A 27,583-nucleotide genomic window follows, 5' to 3' on the forward strand; every position below is an offset into this window, starting at 1 on the left:
GCAAAGAATGGTTATTAGTGACTTTTTTGTGGCATTCTCAGTAGGGAACACACTTATCCAGCTTGCTTATATTTGTTCATGTTGCTTGTCTTGACTTATGAGGTTTTTGGTTGGCTTAAGTGTGTACTACAGTGAGGTGGTGGCCCAGAAAAGTTTTATGACAAGCATATTTTCTGAAGTAGCTGACATTGCCTCTTTTAGAGTCTTAAACTACTGAATTACCCTTTTACTGAAGATGTGTTAAAGCTGGATATTTCATATTTGACTTTTGAGGATCTTATGTACACTTACAAAGTGTTCTAGGAGTTTTATATTATTCACAACCATCTTCTACATGGATGTGATTATTTTAATAATTGTTTTATGGAAGAAATTTTTCCATCGCACACTTGCACTGAGCACTCCAAACTTTAGTAGTATTTGATAATGGGTCATTTGTAACATTTTCATAAAAAAAATAAAAGACCAGGGACCTCATGTATATATATTTTGATGTTTGAAAGGAAGTTTTTTTTCTGTCTTTTTCTTCTTTTTGATGTTTCTGGTATAGTACTAACTTCAGAGGCATTTATCTTTTGAACATAGAGTGATCCATTTCTCTACATTTGTACATAGAGTGAGCTGTTATAATTTTGTTTTGTTCTTGCTAGACCAAGAATAGATGAGTTGAAATAAAGGAATCTCTAAAACATTTTAATTGAGGGAAAATAGGAAGTTTATTCTGGGCTCATAGTACAATAAATGAGGTGTCAGATTTTGATGAAATGTTATTGGAGGTTTTTATGAGTTTTACAGAAATTAAAGAAACTATTTAATTTAGATCCTTATTTCGGGCATCCTAAAAATAATAATTAAAAAATCATATAGAAAGGTGTCTTTAATAATTGTGTTGCTATTTGCTACATCAGTATTTTTTTACACACTATGGAGACTTACTCAGGCCAATTGGGATGTAAAAGATGGTCCTTTACATCTGTAATATGTTTTGATTCCTACATTTAGCTCTTGAGCTCTGGGGGAAGTAGGCAGTTGTGTATCTTAGTAACTTCTTTGCATCTCACTATTGGCATGAGCATCTGTGATAGCAAAGATGTCAGAATTTGATTTTCTTTATGAGGACTGGTACACAATTTATATGCATCAAAACATAATTCAGTATATAAATAAATTCTTTTTCAAGCTTTTCCATACTGATGTCATTTTCCAGTCCTAATATTTCTTCGCAACAAGTTGTTGATGCTGTCAGTAAAAGGCAAACCATTAACATTCTTTGCAGGTGTTAATAAGCTGCATAACATCACTGTGTCCACTGAACTGAATGTTATTAGAAATATTTTTTATCTTTCTTATATATTATTTTATTACATGAAAATAATAATAATAATAATACATTTAAGTTTTCACACAACACACAGTTTCTGTTGCTGGAATTGGAGGATTTTTACTGAAGACCGGCTTGAGGAGTGGCACAGGATCAAATACAAGCCATTTCCTTCAGGCTAGTTCAGTCAACTGTCCAAAAATAAGCTAAATTTGCATAAAACTAAAGACACTTGACATTAAATTGTTGCGCTGATTTTACTGCTGTTTCAGTCTCTTGATACTTTCATCTACTATATCACTCTGTCTGACTGGTTCAGTTGAGTTTCTGTGCGTGCTTCTAGAAGAGCTTGATTGGGGTTTTATTAGCGGTCTTTTTCCTCTTGTAAGCATCCCAGGTTACTAACAAAGCTTGCTACACAGTAATGCTATTCTGTGGTTCCTCTCCACTTTTTTGTTTTGCATTAACTGTTGGCATCCACTGCCGAAGTCTTCCTCTTTACTTTTAGAAGTCCTTCCAGTAGCAATTGGAAAGTTACCTCCTCCACTTACAGATGATTCTCCTGCTCCCTTCCCCCCATTCCCAAATCACAGCAATAATAGGATAGTATTTAATTGTAGACTGCCTTCACAGACTTCTCTGATTTCACACCCTACTTACTCAGTATGATGCTGAGAGAGATTTAATGTGTTCTGTTAGAGGAAACAGCTCAGTCTTCCAGCAACTTCTTGAGGTGACAGCATGCCAAAAATATGTCACTCTTTGCCTAGACTGTTCTGAGTTAGCGTTTCATTAGACTCTAAGACTTTACCCACTTTTCCCAAGTTGTTTTAGCAAAAATTTATAAGATTGTGTCACCACAAGCTAGATGTTTTCTCTAGGTCAATTGTCCATTAAAACAGTTACTACTTGGCCTTACCAGTTTGTACACGGACATTTTGTTCGCATTTTGCATAGTGTTTCAAACTGTTTCTCCTGCATTTCCTTTAAATATTTCCATTTTCATTTTGTCTATGGCAGATGATCCACTGGTTTTATCTGACAGCTGTCTTATTGTAGCTTTTGTGATTCATTTCAATATGCTAAATATTTTACGTATTTTTTTTGAAGCCTGTTAATCTGAAACCAAGATAATCTTCAGGTTCTGTTCATGTTAAGCAGCTGAAAATTGTATCAGTTGTTATTCACGTTTTCCCTTCTGTACACGTTTAAGCTTTGGTGGAGAACTAATGTCATGTCCTCAAATAAATGTTTTCTTCTTAATTCCAACTAAGGCATTATTTGATATTTGTACACTTTATCATCTGGTACTAGCAATGTGTTTTGTTCCACACCAGAAGGTGGAAAGATAAAACACATCAGGAGACGACCATTTATGAGACTTTTTAAAGACAATTATTTTTTCCATCACTGGTATCATCATGGTAATTTTTTTCTCACTGGATGTATAACAGTGTGATAGAGAAGGCTTTTGACTGACATGAATTAGTGTTTAAAGCTTCTGCTATATAACTGAGCCTTTAAGAGTGATCTGAGTGAGGAGAGCGGAAAGATTTCTGTATGCTAGGGATAAAGACACTTTCAGGAATAACGAACAGCTAAAAATGTTGCAAAGACTGGAATAGGAAATTGAAACAATCTTGGGTTCATTCCAGATTCTTGAAGGGAAAGAGTAGTAAAAGAACCAGGGGGAATAGTGGAGGGCCATTTACTTTGAGGAAAGTATTTGTTGGGAATTGTGCCCATTACTTTCCAGACATAGCCAGTAACAATGGAATTATTGTGGAGCTAATTGGTATGGGGGTGCTAATGAGCTTGAGATGAAGCTTGGAATGTTTTGTGGGATGCAGTGCTTTTACCTTTGATTGAAGTCTAGCAAACCTGTTCTGGTAAATGGGTATGTTAACTGTAAGAGATTGTCCTACTGTGCATGAAAAATTTATGAAAATGTTCATCATTCTGGTCTTTTGATAGATACATGAGAGCTATGGAGCCACTCCCATTCCTAGTTGCCATTATAGTAGCTCAAGTGCTACTAAAGGGTCAAGAGAAGAGTTCTGGTCTCTACATCACCTTCTGTTCTTTGAAATACAACAAGCTGGAGATAAACATAGCATTACTCATGTGATCTTCCATCTTCGGAAGACATCATAAATATAATCTGAATTAATAGAACATGATTAAAATTGGGGTATTTTTGTCAGAAAAATGTTTTGTTTTTTTTTAACGATGGCTTTCTTTAATATCTTGACTTCGGTCAGCTAGTATGTTTCAGGAGACGATCTTCAGGAAATTACGAACATTGCCCCCATTAATTCTAAAAAGTCACCCATGTGGTTCTTTAATAGCAAAAATTCCATCTATAAACGCAAAAATATATAATGACCACCTTCCGTTTGGTTGTTAGTGTGACCCACTTAAGTCCTGGAGTGGGGAAGTGGCATTTAAATAAAAAATGTAACGCTCTTAGATTTGTGTAATTTGTGGTTGTTTAAGGGAGCTGCTGTATGTGCCTAAAAGGGTGTAGCTCCTCCAAACAGGAAGGGCTCCTGTCACAGGGAGCAGCGTGAAGGGGAAGTTTAGGAGCGAATGTGCTTCCTGCATGAGAGTAAAGCTGAAGTGGTTTATGAGTCAGCAGCTTTGGGTAGGAAGAAATTCATTCTGTATGCTTTTCCAGTAATAAATACATTTTAAGTAATTTATGCCAGTATCACACTTGGATTCTGCTTGTTTTAATCTGGCAAAAATAAGACCGCAGGTTCATGCTACAGAGGGTAAAATTTGCTTGCTTTAGTTTTTTAAGATCAATTTAATAACCAGACAATTTACCATGTAATTAGAGCCTATCGAAGGATTCAGCTATGTACTTTCATAAGCAACAAGGGAAGATATCAGAAGTTCACATATCAAAAGTACCAGCATGTATAAGAAATTACTGATGGCAGTAATCGAGTAATAAAGATTTGGTAAATTCTATTAGTTGGATACCATGGCTCTACAAATTAATGGAAAAAAAAGAATGCATTAATTTTACCCTGAATTAAACAATAGGGTTTTATTAAAAACTTTTAATTGGAGCCATCTGTTCTAAAAGATGAGCTTTAACATAAACAAAAGTTTTGAATTTGAGCTAGGGGTTACTGGGAAAGATTCTATGGCTTGTCTCAAGCAGGAATGAGGACTAAATGAACAATGGTCGTCTTCAATTTAAAAATAATTCAGTTTTTTTTCTTTTACTGTAATAATCTAGTGAGCAGTATTTTGTATTTAAGGCAGTATTGTTTCATCTGACAGGATAACATACAGGCATAAATCCCATGTGCATGTGTAAGGTACTAGCCTTTACCTGAAGTTGGTGGTGCTCAATTATTTCTGTAAGGGAGCTTTTAAAAGAGGATGTTTTTAAGTTAATAAAAAAGTAAAATCTTACTCTCTCCAAACACTGATAGAGTTACAGGTGGCTTTATGTGTTGACTGTGGCAGGTCAGCCACTTTACAGGAATACAACTCTTCATATTTGTGATAAGTGTGTTGTTTTCTGAATAAGTATAAAATGCTTGTTGAATAAATACAGCAGATGAATTCCATAATTTTTTTTATAATTCAGCTGGAACTTAGAAACATATATATGATTTACATTCTTTTTTTTTAGGTATTAAGTCTTAAAAGAGGTACTTGTTTCCAAGAAGTACGATGGGTGACATGAAAAAAGTTGGTAACAGCTCTTGCAGTGATGGACTTCTACTTAGAATGGGCCTCAACGATAACAAAGCCGGAATGCAAGGTTTGGATAAAGAGAAGATCAATAAAATAATCATGGAAGCTACCAAGGTTGGTTTGATTATTCTTTTCCTGCTGCTTTATCTGTTGTCCAGTATCATAAAGCCCTCTTCCTCCCTTCCCCAAATTTTATCTATCACATGTGCAACCGGAGGGCAGCTTCTAAGAAGAAATGTATGTGTGGGGAGGAGGGGGAAGAACTGTAGCTTAGGGTACCGTAGGGAACTGTTGGATTAATCCATAGGGACATGGAGGAACACAACGGAGTATGTCCTTAGGTGCTCCCTTCTTGCCTGAAGCAGTACCTCAATGTCACAGTGTTGTCCAGAGGTAACTGTGAAGGTTTCAGCTTCCTTAGGCCTCGTTTTCTCCTTTTCCTTTCCTTTTTCCCACCCCATCATTAATCAGCCAAGCAGATCTAGCTCTATTGGTCACCTTCCTGTAACTGATGAATTTGTTGTAATCAGGATTTTCCTAGTACTTTCAGTAGAATTTCTTTGTGCTTACTGCCTGTCTTCTTGACTGTCTTCTCAGTATTCAAGAGAGGTGGCCAGTAGCGTGCAATATTGTACCAAAGATCCACAGAGGACCCCACAAATCTACAAAGCATTGAAATATTAGTTCTCTCGTCATTGGAGAGTCTTCACATAGAACTATATGGGGATAACACTTTGTTTGAGCAACTCTGAGTTTTCTTACTTTTCCTTGCACAAATGTGTATTTTATTTGGTGTCACTAAGGCTCTACGTTATGTGCTTGATATTTTGCTCATGAATTCTGTGTTGACTACTATTGCTCTGTGGTAAACTGCAGGGGCGGGTGCGGGGGGGAAGCAGAAAACGTGCTACAAACAGCTCTTATTTGGCAAACATTTTTTTCCTTGCATTTTCACTTTAATTATACTTTATATGCTATCAAGCCCTTTATTGATTAGATGGTTCTTCTACTTATTCTGTTCACTCTTTCCTGAAAACTTAGTGCTTTGTCAGACATAACCCTAATAATAATATTTCAGTCAATTATTTCATCGGAACAGTTACTGTTTCATTTCCTGGTATAAAATAGAATGAACTGTAAAATAGACTTTCAAAACTGATTTACAGGCATCTATGTATTAGAATATATTTCTGTCAAAAAAAGCAAATAATATAAATACCAGATACAGCATGAGAAATCTGAAAAGAAGCGTTGATTCTTTTTCTTGAGCTTTTCTTTAGTCTTCAAAATTACACGTACAAACACTACCCACAATTGTATTACAGCAAGATTTTAGAGCATTTCAACTGTGAAATATTGCAAGAGATGTAAAAAACCCCACAGCTTAATAACAACCTTAAGTATTGGGTTGCTTCCTCCACCGATGTTTTGGTACTTATTTCTTTCAATGAGTCTCAATAAGTCATGTTTGATTGTAGAGGGGAGAAAAGATGAAATGCATGTCTGATACTGAAAGAAGACACACCCTGATTTCTTCTAATTAGAGATTTCTTGTAAGCAATGAGACATGACACAGCCTTGCCATTCATCCTTTTTATCATTATTATAAAAGTGGATATTTTTGCTTCTTATATAAATGCCTGATTCTGATTTGGCTATGGATGAATTCTTCGCATCAGTGACAGTTTGGTAGTCAGAGGCTTTGAGCTAAAAATTTGTCCACTTTTGCGGATTTTATCACGTGGTTCAGTAAAAGACATTAACTCTTCCTGCAAATGTTATTTCTCTTGTAAGCTATGCAGATGTTGCAAGAAAAATATTTTATTTCCTGGTTTTGAATTTTCCTCTCTTGTATTTCATTGTATGCCCTCTTTTCTTTGTTATGAGTCAGGAAGGGAAGCCACGTTACACATTCTCTACATGATTGTTGTCTTTTTATGTTTTCATTACATCTCCTTTTATTCACTCCTTTTCTTGAAGGAGCAATTACATACTTGAGAGCAAGAGGGCTTTTTTATACCCATTTGCTTTTCATCATCCTCTTCCAAATAGCTTCTAATTGTGCAATGTCCTTCAAGATTAAGTGGGCAATGAAATACTCAGCATTATAAGTGGATTTGACTTTTACAGTGTCGTTATTTACTTCCATGTAGATTAAATGCTTAAATCAATTTTTTTAGAGTTTTATACTCCTTATCTTGGAGGTATTGCAAAGAGTAGTATAACTTTTCTCTGCTATTTTGGAATTTTTGTTGTCAGGTGTTAGAACAAGTACACATAGTAAGTTCTCTAAATAGTCCCTTATACTCATCTGAGTATAGGGGATCTGAAAGGGAGAAATATATTTGTGTCATTTGAGGGGAGAGGTGTAGAGCACCACTGGTCTGTTTTGTGTATCATTTATATGAAAATCCAAAGTATGCATTAGAAACTGTTACTGTGTTCTAAGTTTTCTGTATTTAAAGATCAAATGTGGTTGTCTATAGGAAAAAGACAAATAAAAACCTTAATGTTTTTGCAATTTTCTTCCAGGGTTCTAGATTTTATGAAAATGAACTTAAAAAAGATCAACAAGTTAACCAACGAATTGAAAAAATGATGCAGCTAAAAGAGAAAATTACAACACAACAGCTCTTGAAAGCACAGCTGCAGGTACTAATTTTGTAAGGACTTTTTGGAGTAAATGGCAAATGATAAACATTTTGGTGCATTCTAGTTTATTGCATTGAATTCTGGTGATAAGTACAACATTAACTACCATTTTGATGTTAGTCATGCAAGTAAAAGTGCACAATGTTTTGATGATGTAATCTTAATAAAAACTTACTAGCAGAATAGGTTGTAAAATCACTCTGAAATGTTGTCTAAATGAGTAAAATGAAGCAAAGTAATTCCTGTTCTTCTAAGTCTGATCGGTTTAAAGGGATGTCATTATGGTTTATGGAAAAGTTTTATTAAATACCTTTTTAATATTAAAAAGTATCATATCAGTCTTGAGTTTATTTTCTGTTTTTACAATATATGTATCTTTGTGTTCAGTGGGCTGCAATGGGATGAGGGGGTGTCACAGTTGTCAACTCTTCTGGATATAATTTATTCCTCATTTATGCTAATTAATGAAAATATCATCATGGCAAGCAGTCACAAGAAATATAAGTGTCCTGAACTAGGAAGACAAAGAGGCTATTTCTCTTCTCAAATGCGAATTATAGGTAATAGTATCCAAAGTATTACTGTGTATGAAAGGCTGTTAAAAGAAAACAGCACCAGAATTGCACACTATACATTCTTAGGCGCAACAGAATTAAAGTTGCTTGTAGAAGCTTAATTCCTTTCCTTTTTCATTTGTACTGTGATTCAGTCTTTAACTACATGATTGCTTGCTATTTTTCCCTAACAGGATTTCTGCTTCATTCAGTGCACAGTGCAGACAGTGTTCACTGAGTGGGCAATTATTCAATATTTACTGCTGTCCTCAGTGTTCAATGGGTGGCCCCAAGTTTTACTTGTTGTACACTAGTCTAATCCAGTTTTGAATGCAGAATTACTGACTTCCTCATAGGCTTTTCTGTGTTGTACACCACATAGTGTGAATTCTTTAACTTATTCTTGGAATACTCTAGCAAGGTAGAGTGATATTTTTGTTTTATGGATGAGGAGCTGAAACACATGAAGATTAAACACATCCATTAATTTTGAATGCCATTGTGAGGATTATAGGTCCCGAGCTTTGGTGTACAATCCTTTTTTTGTTCATTGCAGATTTGCAAATCACTTCCGTAAATTATATGCCAGTGTCTCAAATTTGTGCCCAGAAAAGCTTCTAATTACTGAGTACCTCTGAAAATTTTGTTATAAGCCTGTATGCCTCAACTGTTTTTAGTTAATCGTTAACACAGATCAGTTATATCTCTACTTGTCTGTTTTTGGTGGGGTTTTTTTTGGTTTTTTAGTTTTCTGGGGTAGCTTTAATTATGAAAAAATACTTCCATTTCCATCCTTTCTTCACCACAGAACTTTTCATTTTACAGAAAACAGTCTTTCTTATAAAATGAATGACATGAATGACACAGATCCTATAAAATTAGTGTGTGGTTATGTGCTTAAAGAATATATAGTGCATATAGTGAAAGCCAATAAATTTGAATTGCTTTGACTACCCTCATGCTGTCTTTTTCTGATCTTGATTCTTTGATCTTGCAACATAATGTTATTTTCTTTTAATGTTTCGTATGAAAATTGCTTTCTATGGAAGAAAAAAGAAGCTTAAAAAAAGAGAGAAATTCTTTCATGTGGGTCTTACTGGAACCTGAGTTTCAAACTCCATGTTTGAAATCTTTATGCCACTTCCTCAAACAGCAGTCGTCTTTATTTCCAATGGAGTAACTGTTAAGTCAGCTGCCGTACTGCATGAGTAGTGTCATTAGAGGGGGATAACATGCACACTTTTTTGCTGGCTAGTTTTAGATCTTTGCTACTATAAAAACATCTCAAAATCTTGGATTTTGGTTCTATCCTCTGTATGCAGATAAGCTCTGGTTCATGATTGTTGCTGCCCTTTTCTTCATCACAAGTTCTGACCCTTTTGCTCTCTCCTCTCCTTTCTTTTAATTGTTTCTATCCCGAATTTTCCTTTTCTTGTCCCACATCCCTGGAATACCATCAGTCCTCTTTCCAAAGCAGTCCTGGTCTGTGGTCCCAGAGTCCCTATTGAAGTCCCCAGTCTCCTGACCCAGCCAGTCTTTATCTGTTTATGTCTGATATCCTAAATGTCTCCCCCTTTTCCTGTCACTTACCTGCCAGCTATTCTTCCCCAGGCCATTATCTCCACCTTTAACTTTGCAAGTCGTTTGTCCTATTTGGTTTTATTAATATGTGCTGTGTGTTGTTTAATCAGCTTCTCTAGGTCTTCAGATATGGATATAATCAGCTCTCACTATTTTCTTTTCGTCTTTATTGTTGTTGTCTATCGACTTCTTTAACTCTTCTTTTTAGTAGTACTACCTTCTGGTATACCATGAGAGAATTTGTTCTCCTAAAATTTCTAAGTGGGAGGTACTCCAGAATTACCAAGGTATCCATATATCTACTTCTATGAATGCTGCAAGTTCTCATCTGCAGATCAAGTCTTGTTTGTAGGGTGGTTAGAGGCTCTGATACAGCTTGCTAAGCTGGCAGTTGATGTAAGTGCTGTAATGTAAAAACAACCAAACAAAAAAATCACCACTTACTGGATTTGTTGGACAAAATCCTGGTTACGTGGTGGAAACAGTAATATAAATAAAATGTAGAAGCTGCAATATAATGCTATCTCACCACTAGCGTGTGTGTGTGTATGTCAAGGAATTTGTGAGGGTATTTATCTTTTTTTTTTTTTTAATGGTTTTCCTTAGAAGGCCTTCTTTGCAGAAGGGCACTTATCACCATTGATTTTGCAAATATTGGAGGTAGAAAGTACTTGTAAATCTGCTTAAAACTGCCATTTCTGTGTACAAATATTATTTTGGGTTTTTTTGTTTGTTTGTTTTTTAAATCATCTGAAATGTGAAAGGTAGTTTGAAGTTTTCCTAATGAGTGCCATTGTTGTCTTTTAAGGGAACTTACATACTGTACTGTATCATTTAATTCTTAATTTTTGAAAACTTTCCTGTAACAGAGTTAGATTATCCTGACAACCTAGATGAAATTGCTTGAAATTCAGCAGTAGTTAATAATACTTTAAGAAGTTAAGAAGTATCTAGCTGCTACCAGATTTGCAAACTGCGGTACTGATGTTTGCTATTTTCAGCCATGTGGGTTTTATCCCAGATGTTTATCCTGTAAATAGTTACTGTTGTCTTCAGATGGTGTCACTGTTTGTTAACTCTTCACCTTGTTAGATGCTTTTACAAATGTAAAAGAGATTTTGAATAATCTTTTCTGTTTTACTTTAACAAAGCAATTTAAGATAGAAAACTTGTATTTTGCATCATGGGATAAGAAAGAATGAGCGGTTACTTTTTAAATTGTCTAAAAGTCACTATAACCAAAATTAAACTTCTAATTACAATTTGTACTTTTTAGGTTTTTTTCCATCTAGCTTAGAAATAAAAAAAAACTTAGTATCTCTTTTTATCTTCAAAGGAAAATTGAAAGCAGCTTTTAAAAACTTGTCAACCTGGCTTGCTACTAAGGAACTATTCCATAACTTTCCTTATCTTACCAAGGAAACATTTGTAGATGCCCAGAATTCTCTGAGAACGTCTTCGTGTGTTTTGTTTTGGCATGTTACTTGTATCAGTTGCTTTTGCTGAAGAGTTATCTTTTTGTGTTTTTGCTTTGTTTCATGTAATTTTACTTCATTCTTTACACGCATATGTTAGAAATACATTTGGGGAGAAAAAGCAAAAAGAAGTTTGTTGTAAATGCGATAAACTGAGATACAGAAGATATGCAAGAGGAGCAATTGACAGTATTAATAAATTAAGCATTTTGAGTTTGAGAGTAACCTGAAAATTATCTGTATAGTTTAAAGTGAGGATACTTTTCATGATTATAGTGTGACTTGAGCCCTTGCTGAGTTAGTAGCATAATGAAAATAATGTAAATACTCCACTTTTTTGCTTGGTTGTTGTTTGAATGGCTTTCCCCTTGTGCTTTTAATTTGTCTAAACTAGTTTTCTCGGCCTTGGGGAGCATACTGTGCTCTTCTGTATGGAATAGCCTAGTCTGAGGCCCCATTCTAGCCTTTCATCCCTCAAATCAACTTGGAACAAGACAGAGAAAAGACTTTGTAAGTCATTACTCAGCAAGTTAGAACATTCATAGCCACTTTCCTTGGTTTAAGCGTCTTCAGCTCCAAAGATGGGGTTTTGGATAAGGTTTTTCTGGTTTTTATTAAGCAGCTGTGTCAAGGGGAAAAAGAGAAACTGTCTTCAAGTAACTGCAAAGTGCACGTAAGCATTCCTCCCCAGGACCATAAACCCATTGCAATCAAGCCAGAGACATTTCTGTAATGATACCTTGATGTTATGAATGTGTGTGTGTATGTCCTGGTGCTTGCAAGCAAAGTGAAACTTTGGTTCCTTTTCACTACTTGCATTTCTTGAGCTCTGTTATGCCTGTTTTGTTTTTTTTCTAGCAGTAGCAACGTTTTGTTGTGTAAATAGAGGTTAGCATAATCATTAGTGTGGTTAGATAATCATAGTTCAATACCACTTCCGTTTTTTTTTTTTTGTTTTCTCTTTCACTTCTAGAATGATGTGTGGTACTGCCAACGTGGTAATCTTAAATCAGTAGACCTTAAAAATCACCTGTCAAATACTGCGCTCATGCTTTCTGGTGACACTCGCAGTTCATACCTCATTTGTAGTTGAAAGATATTTCAGAAACAAGCACATGATCCGCAACTCTTTTGGTAAAAGAATGCAAGCAAATTAAGCACAATTAAAGTATTTCATGGAGAGGTCTGTATGATTGGCCTCTGCCTCACAACACTATGGACCTGATGAAGCAGGAGTACCTATACATCTTTAACTCTTGGGGTGAAATGTACTTTCTATGTATGGGCTTTAGTTTAAAAGTCACCTTGCAGTTTTGCTAGCAATCCAGCCTTATATGATATGGATTCCTGTAACAAATGTTGAGGAGTTTTATGAAGGGATTACCAGTAGCTTACTTAGCAGTAAATTAACCTGTTTGTTTGAGAACTTACTTCTGACAAGAAAAGATAGATGGATTGTCCCTGTGAGCTGTTGGTCTTCCCTTCACCCATCTAGGCCAATTTTCTGAAGTGTGATAGCTTAGTTTAGGAGTGTTGGAAATTCTCTCATAGCATGTTTTCAGTTTTTTTAAATAACCAGTATCACAGTAGCTAAAGCCGCATATTCAATGGTCTTACAAAGTTTCTGTCTGAATCAGATGATGTATCTTTTTCTTTTTTCCCCACAAAGGTGGGTTTTTGTTGTTTGTTAGGTTGGGGTTTTTTTCATTGGGTTTTGTTTTGTGTTTTTTTTACGATTTGCTGCAGCAGCGTTCTCTCTGAGACCAAGTCTCATCAGAAACTTGATTGGGATTTTTTTTGTTGGTGCTGGTTTGGTGAGGTTTGGGTTTGTTGTTTGTTTTTAATGATATGCCAGATGCATTTGAGTTTTCAGGATCACCTCTACTGTTACGCTTCTGCCACGTTAATAGTTTTTCAATTATGGGTATTCTGTTCAGGTGGACAAACTTGTGATAGAACTGGAACAGAGCCGTAACCTTAGCAGTACGATTGTACACATTGACATGGATGCCTTCTATGCAGCTGTGGAAATGAGAGACAACCCAGAGCTGAAGGAAAAACCTATAGCAGTGGGATCAATGAGTATGTTGGTAAGGCCGAATGTCAAGCTAATACAGTAATCAATTACATGAATCTAAAGCCCAATAAACCATACAATAATAATATGATGACACTGTTATATAGAGGATTTTTGTAAGTGTGGAAAAAATAACAAAAATAATAGAGGAAACATTTGTTCTTAGACTGGACCATATAAGTTGGATTTTATTTTTCTGTAAAAGTGGACTGATGAAAGTTTAAAGGAGGTAAACAGATTGAAAGGGTGGGGGGAATGCATATAAACTCTCAGCCTTGTCACTCTTTTCTGCTTGGAGATATGTGATTAGAACTTGATTATTTAACACTAAACTTCAAGAAAAACTTGATTACTAAACACTAAACTTATTTAATCTCTCCTAAGTCCACCTCAAATTACCACGCTAGGAGATTTGGGGTACGTGCGGCCATGCCTGGATTTATTGCTAAAAAGCTATGTCCACATCTAACTATAGTACCATTAAACTTTGAAAAATACGGCAAAGTGAGTAAAGAGGTAAGTCTGAAAGTGCTTTCTAACCAAAAGTCAGTGTACTTGGTTTTAGACTTTTATCAATGCATCAGTTCTAGATAATATGAGAAGTTTAAATATTAAACTCTACAGTGATGTGGCTTTGAACATAAGTTAAACAAAACATTGGGCAAGGAGATGAAAAAACATTGCATTCACCCATCTTGCCATTTTCATGAAGTCAGTAGTGATGCTGTTAGAGATTTTCAAAACTGTGTAGTGAGCTAGTGTACCACTTGAGCTTTATTATTCTTAAACCTTCAAAACCATGGAGCATAATCTAGTTACTAGGAAGCTGCAAGTACATAGGAAACATGGACATAATAATTTCATAAAATGCATAATCATAATTTCAAGTGCTAATTACTGGAGAGAGAAGCAAAGAGCATTAGTGAGTTCTAAATCCACATTCATATGTTTTAGAAGAAGCAAAAAATTAGGGGGAAAAGAAACCACGTTTTGCTTTAACGGAAGTAATTTTACTTAACGCCAGGAGAAATATTTAGGATACCCCAAATCCTGTTTACAGGAAAAAAAAAAAAAGAAAAAGATCTTTCGTAGGTCTTAAATCAAACTAGTGCATTGCACAAGTCTCCTGACTTCAATAAAATTACAGCAAGATTTATTTACTTATTTTTATGAAGCCTCAATCTCTTCGCATCAATAAAGCTAATTATTAATTTTGATCTTATTTGATTTTTCTCACTTCTGTTGTAAAAAAGCATATATACCTATGAGTATTTCAGAATGGGTTTGAGCTTGTTAAGGATCTCCGATTTCATTATATTCATTTAATTTGTTATTTGATGGAGCAAAATATTAAATGTTCAGATTGATTTGGTTTTTTAGTTATGTTTTTCTTTTGCAATTTATGTTGAAAATATTTTAATTTATTTCATGTTATTTATTTATTCAAAAATTTATTTTAAAAGTTGAGCAGTGAATCCTATCTTTAATCAGTTTCAGAAAGATGAAGTGCATGTGAACAAACGTTGTGATACCTAAGAATTTGACTAAAACTGGTAGAGGAAACATGATGCAGTCAAATTTTCCTCCTTGTTTAAAAAAAAAAGAGAGGGGAAAAGAAAGAGGAGAAAAGGTAGAGGTTTTATTCTGACCATTAAATTTATTATGTTGCCTTTTGGGAAGATGAACTTATCTCTGGAGATTTTTCTTACAAGTTTTGCCTGTGACATGAACGAGTGCTCTAAAACATTGGCTATAACTTTGATTTGAATGTAATTTACAACTTAGGTGGGTTTTTTTTTTAACCTTGCTATATGTGATGTCTGACACACAGAAAGGTACATCAGCTCACGTGCTCTGCTGGGTTCCCAGGTCCCCAGAGTTTTATTCAGGTGGTTACTGCAGTGTCTGTGAACCTAGTGCCTGTGGAGTCCTTACACACTGATCTTAATGACCTCTGCAGTAAAATACAATGCTCAAAATCTGTTTAGTTCTCATTTATTTATTGATATTTATTTATTGATATCTTCCTACTTGTGAGAAGCAATACTATACTTTTCCACTATCAATAAATAATTTGTTCTATAAATATCTCTAATATTGATTGGTCATCTTGAAGTTTCAGAGTACATTTGTTCATCTCATAATTGTGCGTTAAGATCTGCTCTTATAGCAGCAAGGCTTTAAACTTTCACTATGTGTTTATCAAGGTTAGAGAAATACTGACTGAATATGATCCCAATTTTATGCCTATGGGCCTAGATGAGGCCTACCTGAACATAACAGAGCACTTGGAGGAAAGACTGAACTGGCCTGAAGATAAGAGAAGATTCTTTTTTAACACAGAAAGCACTACAAAAAAAGGTAAGCAAATTACGCTCTTTTTTTCATGCTGTCACCTGATGCTGAGGGGACAGACGGTTTCTTTTAGGGATCCTTGGCAGAATGATGACAGCACTAAATCATAGTTACAATTTAAGCTTTGTTTTCTTAACAGGAAATTATGATTAGTATAGCACAGAATTTATGATTAGAATAGCACAGGACTTCTACAAGCATAATCAATGTAGTACCATCTATAAGTAGCATAATACAGAATTTATAATACAACTCAACTTATGATTTCTAAAAGTGACGGTAGGTTTACTAAACCCAATTGCATGTTTTAGATGTGTATTTTTCCTTTACACTTCAACATGATAATTCTGCAAATAACTAGTAATAATATTATGACTTAAGGGGGTGTGGAATAAATAAATTTACTGTTCTAAAGGTTATTCTATTTGGAAAGATGTTTCCTAAAATACTATAGTGAGTCCTGTACATCAAAAACATGAGGAATTGTCTGCAAAGACAATGTGCGTAAGCTCTAGTTACATGATTATTTTACAAGACTAAAAATGTATAAAGTAACGAGCACTGCAGGAGTTACAGTAATGCTTAAGATACGACTGGATTTCACTTGGCTCTAGAAGATGGAGGTGGAACCACAGCCACAACTGTATACCCAATCAGGAATAATAAAAAAGGAGGAGTCATACAAATGGTTGATTGATGTATAAACCGGAACATTTATATTATCAGTATTCAAAAATGATCTAAATAGCCACTAAGAGGATAATCAAGGATACGCTACTACTCAAAAGCATTAATAGAATAGAAAGAAACACACTGGCATAGTCTTTACAAAATAAATATCACTGATGTGCAGTCATGTGCCTCTTCATACTTCTTTGACATCTTTCTTCTTCTGAAACACAAACAAGCACTCAGAATGTGAAACCGTAATAGTAAAGTTTGTAGAGTCAGACAAAGGGCTGCTGATGTTACTTGTTCTACCATGACTGCAGTTGAAAACAAGAACCTCACTAGGCTGAGAGCCACATGTTCCAGAACCCTAATTTTCTTTGGAGAGTATTGAAAAAACTTTGCAAAAAAATTTTTACTTCTACACAAAAAGGGAGCATGTGGCCTTCACTCTGATACAAAGCAAAAATAATGCCAAAATTTTGAAGTTTTTCTGCTGCTACAGCAACAGGCCATTAAACCTTGTTGCTTTTCTGGAAGTTATGTCCAGTCTCCTAACCAATTCTTCTAATCTCAGCCAAGCTCAAATCATATTAAGAATAAAGCAGTTAATGACTCTTCTTTCTTCAAACAAAAAACCAATGTAATTGCTTTGGCTAAATAATTTTTTTTTTTTTCCAAACAGGAAAAAAAGAAAACTGTTAATGAACTCTCTTCAGCCCCTGTGGAAGGAAATCAATAAAGTATATGTTTTATATGGATGGATTAATTGTTTGTGTTTCTATCTAACATAGATAAAGATGATATAAATATGTCTGCCAAATTTAATGAAGATGGATACTCTTCTTCACCAGTACTGTTTGAAGAGAACACACCTCTTACGGATGACCACCCTCAACAAAGAGATCAATCAGTGGAAAATTCGGTTGTCTTTGGAACTTCTGCAGAGGAAGTTGTGAAGGAAATTCGGTTTAGGATTGAGCAGAAAACTCAACTGACTGCTAGCGCAGGTATTCAGACACATATGAATAATAATAATGCTTTGTATTTCCACAATGTCTTCTACTCTAGTCTCAGAGGGCATTAATTAAGAAATTAGCATTGCCACAGCATTCTTGTGTTGCAAAGAAATATGCTCTCTTTGCAAGTCTGCAAAGACTGTGACTTTCAAGTGTTTCAAGAGATGTTACGGCTATCAAAGTCACTCCTGTTTTGGTTTTGGTTTGGTTTTTTTAATCATAGAAACAGTTATATCATCTTTTTGCGTCTGTCTTCCTGAAATATAAGTAGTGTGGAAAAACGACCAGGTGCACTCAGGAGCTAATCTTAGCACTGGTGGTTGTTGTTTTAGTGCTTCATGTAAATTGTTTTTGTAAGCCAGTGGTCATAGTGAAATCTGTCACTGGTTGCTAAATTGCTGTTAGTTTGAATTGCAGATCCATATTGTTAAGTATTTCTAACAGTTCTCCGCACTGTTCCTTGCTTAAGACAGTATCAAAATTAATCAAAAAGTTGGTCCTCAGAGAAGTAAATGTGTATTGAAGTTAATAAACTATTCACTAGCTTTTTAGTATTTTCCATTCAGGTTTTATGTCTTTTGACTTCAGACAACCTACCTGTGAGTCTCAACTGTTTTGGTAATAATCTGGATTAGGTCACTAAAAAAAGTGTATGTCCCCAGCCACTTAGTTAGGATGCCATCTGAACTGCTTTGTGAACCGGGTTAGTGAGGCATCAAGGAGGCCTGAGCTTTATGAAGCACACGTGGAAGGCCAGGGAAGTGTTGAATGCAAGCAGAGGTAAAGGAACAACTAGTAGGAAGAAGCAGGATGAGACCCCCCCCTCCTCTGTATGTTATCTCATGAGTGGTAGCAAAATAATAATTTTGTTCTACTGAAATTTTGTCTTCCTAAGGATAAGTTAGCATTTAGAAAACAGACATAGCTTTTATAAGTTCATCAGGGGTTTTAAGCCCAAAAGTGAAAAAACATTAGAAGGCTAATTGAAAAAATACTATCTAATCAATAATAAATAGAATTATTTCTACCATCTTGAATAACACGTTATATCAAATAAAAATCAAAATTTAGACCACTAGAGCTGTAGCACAGAGTAGTTCTATTGCTAAACCAATTCCCGATTTCATTTGTAAAAACAGTTACTTTGATAGAAAAGGACAATCCCTCCTCATCCCTATCAGTGTTGGTGAAATATATATATATTTCTAAATTATTACATAGCAGTGGTAGCCCACAAAAGACTTTAATTTGGTAAATTTTGTCAAAATTAATTTAGTCTTTTTGCTGAAATACAAGGAGGAAATATCTCCTTCTCATTAAGAGTTCATTATAACTGCTGTTCTAAGCATTTCCTTTTGTCTTACCATAATTGCCATCATAAAATCATTCAATCATGTAAATGATGTTATTCTTAAATACTTGGTATTTAACGCTTCATGACTGATTAGTGCATGTTGTGTTACCCTGACTATCTTAAAATAGTAGGTACACTTTATCTGGTGCATGCGTTACATTTAATCTACCACATGTATTTATGTTCTCACATGTCGATTATAAAATTTTTTTGCAGAATTATAACAAATCTGGTTATCAGTTATCATCATTCTTTTGCTTATGTTTAGTCTTTGCCAAATGTGTAAGTTGCTCTTGTGCTTTTAAATGTTGGATAGTTAAAATTAAACGTTGTCTTGTATTTTTTAAAAATAAGGTTTTTGTTTGTTTTGTTTTAAGGAATAGCACCGAATACAATGTTAGCAAAAATGTGCAGTGATTGTAATAAACCTAATGGGCAATGCAGAATTGCTCCTGAGAGACAAGCAGTGCTAGACTTCCTAAAAGATTTGCCCATTAGAAAGGTAAGAGATACCATGACATTTACTATGCAATCATGTATGTTTGTTATGTTCTAAAAGCAAGATTTCTACTGAAGAAATATACTTTTCTAGGTAATCTGCCCAGTTATGTTTGATTTAACAAACAGAATTGTGTTCTTGGTATTGCATCTACAAATGGGAAATTTCCAACATAAGGATACTTACTCTTTTTCAGGTGCCAGGCATAGGAAAAGTAACAGAGAAGATGTTAAAAGCCCTTGGAATTGTGACTTGCTCAGAACTTTACCAGCAGAGGGCACTGCTTTCTCTTCTTTTTTCAGAAGCATCTTGGCGTAATTTCTTGGATATTTCCCTTGGTTTGGGTCCAACACATTTGGAAAAGTATGTTTTGGGGGGTTTTCTCCTGTGTTTAAATTTCTGTAAATTTTTGCTTGTGTATGTTACATACTGTACATTTGAAGCCATATTTTATTGGCAAACAAATATTATGAAAATTTGGCTTGTTTAATATATTTTAAAAGATCCCTGATACCTGCTATGGTTAAGATACATACAACAGCCAAACATTAAAAAGTTTTTACACCCATGTCTAATACATGATATCCAAAAAGTCTGTCAGAGAAGTTGTGCATGAGTGTATATCAAGAAATCATGTCAGTGTCATTTAAGATAATATCATAATCACTAAAATAGCTAAAGAGAAATGAGTTATCCTAAGCAGAGGTGTTCAGTCCTGTTTCTTCTATAAAACCAATATGCATTCACTGGTTTTTATTATTATCTGATTGTAACGAAAATCGCATTGGTATCTGATCTTCTCTGGTGGTAAATTGTCATATTTCTAATGAAAGTAAGGGAAGTTTCTGTGTCTCCTGTTGTGTTTATGTACATATTTGTAATATCGACTTGTGAATTTGCTTGAATAGAACTGAAGATTTTTATATCCTTCTTCATATCTGTTCCTTTAAGGTTTATTCTATGTTAATGGCTTTTTAGCCTCCTGTTTGGGAGGGGAGAAATCAGTTTTACTAGTGAATACATCTTTTCAATAATATGTGTTATTTCTAAGCCTGTCCTGGATACAAACATGGAACACTTGTTCTTAAAAAAAAAAAAAAAATAGCATTTTGCTGCTTGTGTAACCAAGAGTCTTAATTAAGGATTGAGTCCTTTCTTTTAAATATTCCTTCCTTTAATATCCTTATATCCTTCCCAAAGTGCTGAAATTCTATTTAAAAATGGCTTGACAATGATTTGGTTTCATTAGGAGTTCGAAAATTGTCTTAGGTACTTCTGAAACACCTATTTCATATTTGTTACTTCTCTGACAGTAATAGATCTTACATTTTTTCCATTTGACTACAAAATAATATATTCAGTTAGCAGTTTGTAGACCAGTAATGTGCTAGCACAAATCTGTGTTGTTTTTTTTTCTTTTCAGAAGTATGTTGACTTGAAACAAAATATGCAGTAAGATTGACTTTGTGAAGGTGACTTGACAAAAGATAAAATGTGGTTTTCAAAATATTTGTTTATGTTAAGATAATGCAACTTCAACACCCCGTTTAGGTGTTGTACAGTCTGGGAAATCTCCCAGTACATTAAAAAAAAAAAATAGGAGCATTTCAAAAGCCAAGATTGTCATTGTGAAGGGGAACACATTTTTAATGGTGTTATCTAAGAAATTTATTTTTTGTTTTTCTTTTTTATCAGCATCAACTTGATTTCAGTCATTTTAGTGTGGGAAAGCAAGCCCTTAACATACCAATACCTAAGTCCTCAGTAAATGGTTCATGTTATGGTCATTGTCTTTGACCACATTATTTTAGGAAAATCTGAGAATATCAAATTTGTTATTTCCAATGCTTACAAACAGAAGAAGGACCTAAAAAGAAAATGCTCTGAGGAATTCCTTATATGCAGAAGAGTTGTTAAAAGATGCTCAGTTAAAACCAGAAAGGAAAAAAAAAACAAACAAGCAAACAAAAAAAGCCTTAACACATCACCTTTAACATGGGCAATAATTTAGACAGAAAGCAAACTAATTCCTCAGATAAACAAATATTCAAATATACATAGTATGTTCAGGATTTTAATGGCAATGCTTCACAGTTACAGCTAGGTGAGACAGTATAGGATTTGTAGTTAGTTTTGTTTTTAAGTAAGACTCCCGATATAAAAGGGGAGTTTTGTCTTTTTTTTTTTTTTAAACTGTTTATTTCTGTTGATGTCTGTGGCTGATCTATGTCTTTACTTCATCTAGAATAGTTTAAGTTTTTTTAAAAAACATTCTCCATTTCACACTGTCTTAAACTTGATGTATAAGATTTATAGAAAAAGTTCACATCCAGATTTTATGGAAGAGACTGCTGTTAGTTATTAAAGCATGATTGGTTGACTCAGAGTTTACTGAAAAGATAACAGTTTAGGTAAAGTGAGTATAATAAATTGTTTTTCTTTTTAAAGGGATGGAGAAAGAAAAAGTATGAGCACTGAAAGGTATGCCTCTTTAATATTGAAAAAAATTACATTAATCACTAAACCTACTTAATGCCAAGTAGTGTGTACATTTCTTAGTCATACAATTTCATTGCATATTTATGTGTTAAAAAAACTCTTTTTTTTTTTCCTTGGCTTGAGAATACTATGGAGGTACTTCTGGCAGTTTGCGTGTTCTCTTTTCTCATTTTCCGATTCACCTAATGCCTTTAATGCATAAAAGTGGTCTTTAAGCTATAATATAGGGTGGAAATATATAAGGGCTTGAATTTTTTTTATATGTTCCAGTTTAATGTCAATATCAGTCTAGTAGCCTGCAGTCACATGCACAGCAAGTATAGCATAAGGTGAACTTGCAAAGCAGACAATAATTTTGCATGGTTAACTAAAATTGGTTACATTTCCTAACTTTTAAGTTTTTACCAGTGTGAAGTTACTTAAGGTGGCATATGTTATTTCCAAAAGTTCATTTTTAAAAAGGAAATACTGCAAGGAAAATCTGTAGAGCACTGTAATAATTATCCCTACCCTCATGTGTTGTCTTTTCTTAGAAAAGAAAACAAGAAAAGATTCTTACTCCTATTGAGACTTAATAGTTGTGGGCAGCTTAAGTAAGACCATAAGGTTTGGTACCACCAGAGCTGAGAAATTTATGGATGTAATCTTGTGCTGGTTTGCAGGCAGACACATAATCTGGGTAGCCTGTTGTACCTTTCTGCTTTTCTTTCTTCCTTCTTTTTTCCCTAAAGGAAACAGTTTTAGACCAAAGATGTCAATGGGCTGTTGAGATCGTGAAACTAGTTTATATGGGGGAAAGAGATAGGCCTGAAATAGTATTCTCTGTTCTGCCACTTCCAAACTTAGGACTTTCACAGCTTCCCAGTTACTGCAGCATTGCAATGCTGTAAATCACTGCAGCATTGCCAGGATAACATGAGTTACTCCTTGGATAATAGCATGGGACCCACAGTAAAATATTCATCCTGTTAGTTTGGCAGCATGCAAACATTCTTAGGGCAATGTGAATCATAGTAGAGGATGACTTTTCAATACTGAATATAACTTAGAGATGTGAAATCCAGTGTAACTATAGGGACTTTACACTTGTAAATATAAAGCTTGGCATGAAACAGTGGATCTATGAGTATCTGGCAAACGTAAGTTTTGCTTCCTGCTTCTCTTAAAACCACTACTAACTGAAGTTTGCCTTTTCTCTCATGCTAAAAAGCAGATGCACAACAAAAAAATAAGAAGCTAAGAAGCTCTAGCAAAAGCAGTTAGCAGCGTTTTTGGCAGAAAGATGTTTTTTCCTCCTCTGACGCTAGACATAATTATCCTAGCTGGCATCTTTTTCGTAGCATCTGCATTATTTATTTCTAATACTTGGCTCTGATGTTGACTTTCTAATCCTTTCTTTCTTCTGATGTTACACAGCACTGTACAAAGGAGATTAGGTACAAATAACTTGGGTGGCTCCATGAATTCAGTTGGTGTTAGTATTCTGTCTTGCAAATATTTAAGCATTAATGACTTTAAATCTGATACATTTTCAAATAGTGCATGAAAAATTGGAAGTTGAGTTATTTCATTATTTGAAAGGCTTTGCAAACATTTTGAAACACATAAATGTGCACAAACCTTTCTGTGTAATATTCGTATTAATACTCATTTTTCCTTGAAGTAAACACTCAAACCTATGCAACCTTCTTCTGATGTAGTTTTGTTTAATGGTACAAAAAATACTTTTAGATGGCAGGCACTGAACAAATTTTAGGATTCATACTGAAAAAAAGGTCATCTCTTTATCTTAGAACATTCAGTGAAATAAACACAGCAGAAGACCAGTACAGCTTGTGTCGAGAACTCTGCAGAGACCTTGCTCAAGAGCTAAAGAAAGAGGGACTTAAGGTATTTATATTATTCTCTGTTTACTTGCAAAAAGACTACACTTTGCATTCAAACTTACTAAATGCAGTGTTAGTGTGAATGCTTTCATCAGCGTCATACCATGCAATCTATCTTCAGAAGTCTCCGTTCTTTAATTTGCAGATGTTTACAACAATTTAGGCAGAACTTTGATACTGTTCAGGTGGCTATCTAATAATATGCGTGGAAAAAATTAAACTAATTAACCAAGTTATTTAGTATATAAACATTTTGTGTTGAAAGCATTGTTTATAAACAAATAAAAGACCTGATTGTCTATGAGCTGTGCTTTGGTCAATCATGTATTTAAAACACTGTATTTCTCTCCCATATTCATACAGGACCCAGTCAATAGCCAGTAGTGTAGTTTAAGAAGTTCATGTCCCAAACTTGCTGACAAGTTATTCATAGCATTCAGTGCTATGAATGGTAGGAACAGTTCCTGTATTCCTTCTCCCCAAATTTCTGTTTATTATCTGGAAAGAACAGTTCATATTTTCTATGGAGGTCTTTATGGTAAAGCAAGGAATAACATTCAAGACCTGAAAGAATTGTGATTAGTCTTCTTCAGCCATAAAAGATGACAGGTTGAAAGGGAAATCATCAGCTAAGAAGGACAAAGGGGTAAGCTTACAAAGGCACCAGAACAAAAGGAGTGCCATTTGTTTACATTTGGATGGACACGCTAAATCACACAAACGGTTTGGAAGGTGTTGCCAGGGGAATATCTGTGCTGAACACAGATACTGTGTGTGGCTCTGATAGCACCATGCAGGAGGAAGGAAGTTTTCAGTGAATCCTTAGTTGGATATCACTTGCTCATCCGTAGTAGTTTTCCCAGCAAAGTTATCTGGTACTGAAAGTTTCCAAGTAAGGAAATAATTTTTTGTAGACAGGGTAGAAGTTGTGACTGTAGCCAGACCATGAAATCTATTGAATGTGCACTGGTGGCAGATGGTCTGCTGGGAACCATAGCCAAATGACCCAGCTCAGAGAATTTTACTTTGGCAGCAGTTTAGGAGCAAGTGCAGAATCTTGCAGACAAATTCTTGGCAGTGCCCCTTGCTGTACACAGATAAACACACAGTCTTGACTATGGCTTTAGGGCCCTTATATAGATGCTACATAATAATTGTTGCTGTACTGTATATGACATGCTTAACCTTTTTCTTTTTTCTTTTTTTTCTTTTTTTTTTTTTCCTTAGGGTAAAACTGTTACCTTGAAATTAAAGAATGTGAACTTCGAAGTAAAAACAAGAGCTTCAAGTGTGCTCTCTTCTGTTTCTACTGAGGAGGAAATATTTGCTGTTGCCAAAGACTTGTTAGGAACAGAAATTGATAGTGTTGCTCCTCACCCTTTACGGATAAGGCTTATGGGTAAAATATTTCAAACTTATTCTCTGAAAGTTAGATCTTACAGTGTATCACAGTAATAGACCATACTCTAAAGTAAAATTGGTATAAATGGATTTACCCTTTCTCCGTTACACTGGTAGTTTTTGCAAAGTGAAACAGGTCTGGAGTACTGAATGGTGACTCAGGAATATTTTACTAATTGAGGTTGTACTTTTCCTACCACCTGTTAGCCCTGGAACACCAAACGCATCAGCATGAGAGCAGAATCTTAACGCATAACAGTGCTTAATTCTGCTGCCTTAAAAGAGCTTTTAAATCTGGTTTGCACCACAGCAACAGGTAGTTTCTGTCCATAACCTGCTTTAGAAACAAATGCTTTAAAGAAAAGTGCTTATAATTTGAAGATGCTATGTTGTGCAAGAAATTTGAAAATTTCTGTCAAAAGTAAACTCTGTGTTTTGATTCTAAGACCCATGTGTTTCAGGTGCTTATACGTTCTGCTTGAACCATTCAGTGATATATAGAACTTAATTGTCTATGGTATTAGAATGTGCTGAAGAAAAAAATATTTTGGTGGGGAAACTTCATGCACTGAATTCTATATAACTGTATTAAGTTTATAGCCTCGTGTTATGGTGCAATCCATTAAAACCTCATGGGTATTGAAATTAATAATATGGTTGGGCAAGTGTTCGGGTCTGATAGAACTGTGTGGACCTTGTGATCCATTGTTAGCATTTGCAGGTACTATAGCCTCCATTTAGAAATAAAATGCACTTTTATTGAGTGGATGTATACCTCAAAAGGTGTTAATTAAGAATTAGTATCAAGTTTTCATAAAATTGGTATTATAAGTTTGTTTTTCATCATTAGGTGTACGGGTATCAGGATTTCTAAGTGAAGAAGAGAAGAAGTACCAACAAAAAAGCATTACGAGTTTCTTAAAATCAGGAAAAGAAATTGGTTTCCTTGGGCTTCAGCCAGGGAAGTCCAACCAAGAATATTTCACAACAAAATCAGAAGCATCTCCCAGAGGGAGTTTTTTTGATAAAAAGCGAGCTGCAAGGCAACTAAACAGTGAGAATCTTTGTCCAAATGAAGTTGTAGGTAAGCAGCTCTTTCATGATAGGAAATCATCAGCAAATTTTGTGGAAGAAACAAAGAAGGTCACAGACTTACAGAATTCTGATGTGTGTAAGATCTTCACCTGCCCTGTTTGCTTTGAGGAGCAAAGCAGCAATAGTTTGGAAGAGCTTAATAGGCATATTGATGAGTGCCTCAATGGGACTCTTGTTAGAGATACCCTGGAAATATCGAAGAGTGACAAGTCAAGAGAAAATACACTTAACTTTCTTCCACAATTTAAAAACGAAAATGTTGATGAATGTCAAAAAAATAAAATAGATCAATTAACAGGAACAGACCAGTCTGCAAGTACATCTGACAACTCTACTAGCAATAGCACAGAAAAATTCACTCAGATAACATCTGAAAAACCTCACAGAGAAAGACAGCCTAGCAATCTCAGTGATATTGCTAGAAACATGTGTGTGAAACAGTGTCTCTTCCCCAAAAGAATTTCACAAGACAATGAAGACCATTTTGAAAAGACTGAACGTACAGAAGAAACTAGTTCATCCTGTTTCTTTGAAGCCAAAGAAGACAGTGTTCTTGTTTGTCCAGTTTGTAATTCAGAACAGAAAACAACCAATCTTGTGTCATTTAACAGACATGTGGATGTCTGCTTAAATAAAAGCCTTATCCAGGAGCTGACAGAAAAAAAAGATGTTCCTACTAAGACTTATAATATGGAAAACTCAAACAGAGTTGGTGAGTATGCGCATTAGGATATATTTGATGATTCAAATTATCTGCTTGTACAATTAAAATAATTTGGTAATGATATACTTTGAACTTTCCAGGGCTTTGAGATTTTTGCAACAAGTTAATTTGAGTAAGGCCTGTGTAAGAGTGGACATTTTTATTTAAAAAATACCAAATCAGTTTTCATGACAAACTAGATTTATGAATGTGATGGTAGTTACACAGTGCATTCTCATTTGCCACAATGGTGACATAGGAATTACTGCTCATAGCTGTAAATTGCATGTTTGCTACCCACCAACAGTGTTCAGAAGAGTGTTTGTAAGGCCACTGAGATTTAAGCGAAAATCAATGAAAACATCTTCAGCCTGGATTGTTTCAGAGATTCGGTTGACAGAAAAGTTCCCAGCACATTACATAATGGAAAAACACAGCAGTGGTGAACTAAAGCATAAAGGCAGGAACTGTTTTACATCTAAAAAAATATATCACATAACTGCACCTGTAAACATGCCAAACCAGTAGCGTATTTACTCAAGTAGTTTCTCTTTTTGATGGAGAGTTAATCTTTGGCTAGATTAGAGGACATGCGCAGGTAGTTAAGTATCTGCTTAAAGTACCTTGTCCCTAATCTAACTTGGGAGATATATAAGAGGAAATTAAAATGCTAGTGTGTTAGAATTGTCAGAACACAATTAAAACTTGGAATATGAATCTTTTACA

At 34.8% G+C, this 27,583-nt stretch overlaps 1 protein-coding gene across 7 annotated transcripts in view; it reads left to right on the forward strand.

The window, feature by feature from the left end:
- Positions 1-27,583, forward strand: part of POLK (DNA polymerase kappa) — a 35,699-nt gene that overhangs the window by 5,621 nt on the left and 2,495 nt on the right. For all 7 annotated transcript variants that reach the window (XR_015701050.1, XM_087742215.1, XM_087742219.1 and 4 more), the window contains exons 2-13: positions 4,974-5,152; positions 7,571-7,690; positions 13,238-13,390; positions 13,762-13,893; positions 15,585-15,738; positions 17,196-17,411; positions 19,152-19,276; positions 19,470-19,636; positions 21,722-21,754; positions 23,566-23,662; positions 24,886-25,057; positions 25,910-26,866. Coding sequence is in view for 6 of the 7 variants with exons in the window: in XM_087742215.1 (XP_087598341.1) it covers positions 5,015-5,152; positions 7,571-7,690; positions 13,238-13,390; positions 13,762-13,893; positions 15,585-15,738; positions 17,196-17,411; positions 19,152-19,276; positions 19,470-19,636; positions 21,722-21,754; positions 23,566-23,662; positions 24,886-25,057; positions 25,910-26,866 (2,464 nt within the window). In the remaining variant the exon portion in view is untranslated. The remainder of the gene's footprint in view (positions 1-4,973; positions 5,153-7,570; positions 7,691-13,237; positions 13,391-13,761; positions 13,894-15,584; positions 15,739-17,195; positions 17,412-19,151; positions 19,277-19,469; positions 19,637-21,721; positions 21,755-23,565; positions 23,663-24,885; positions 25,058-25,909; positions 26,867-27,583) is intronic.

The sequence above is a fragment of the Nipponia nippon genome, unplaced genomic scaffold (assembly GCF_047370975.1).
Source record: "Nipponia nippon isolate SJK-2023a ecotype South Korea unplaced genomic scaffold, ASM4737097v1 scaffold_8, whole genome shotgun sequence".
NCBI classification, from domain to species: domain Eukaryota; kingdom Metazoa; phylum Chordata; class Aves; order Pelecaniformes; family Threskiornithidae; genus Nipponia; species Nipponia nippon.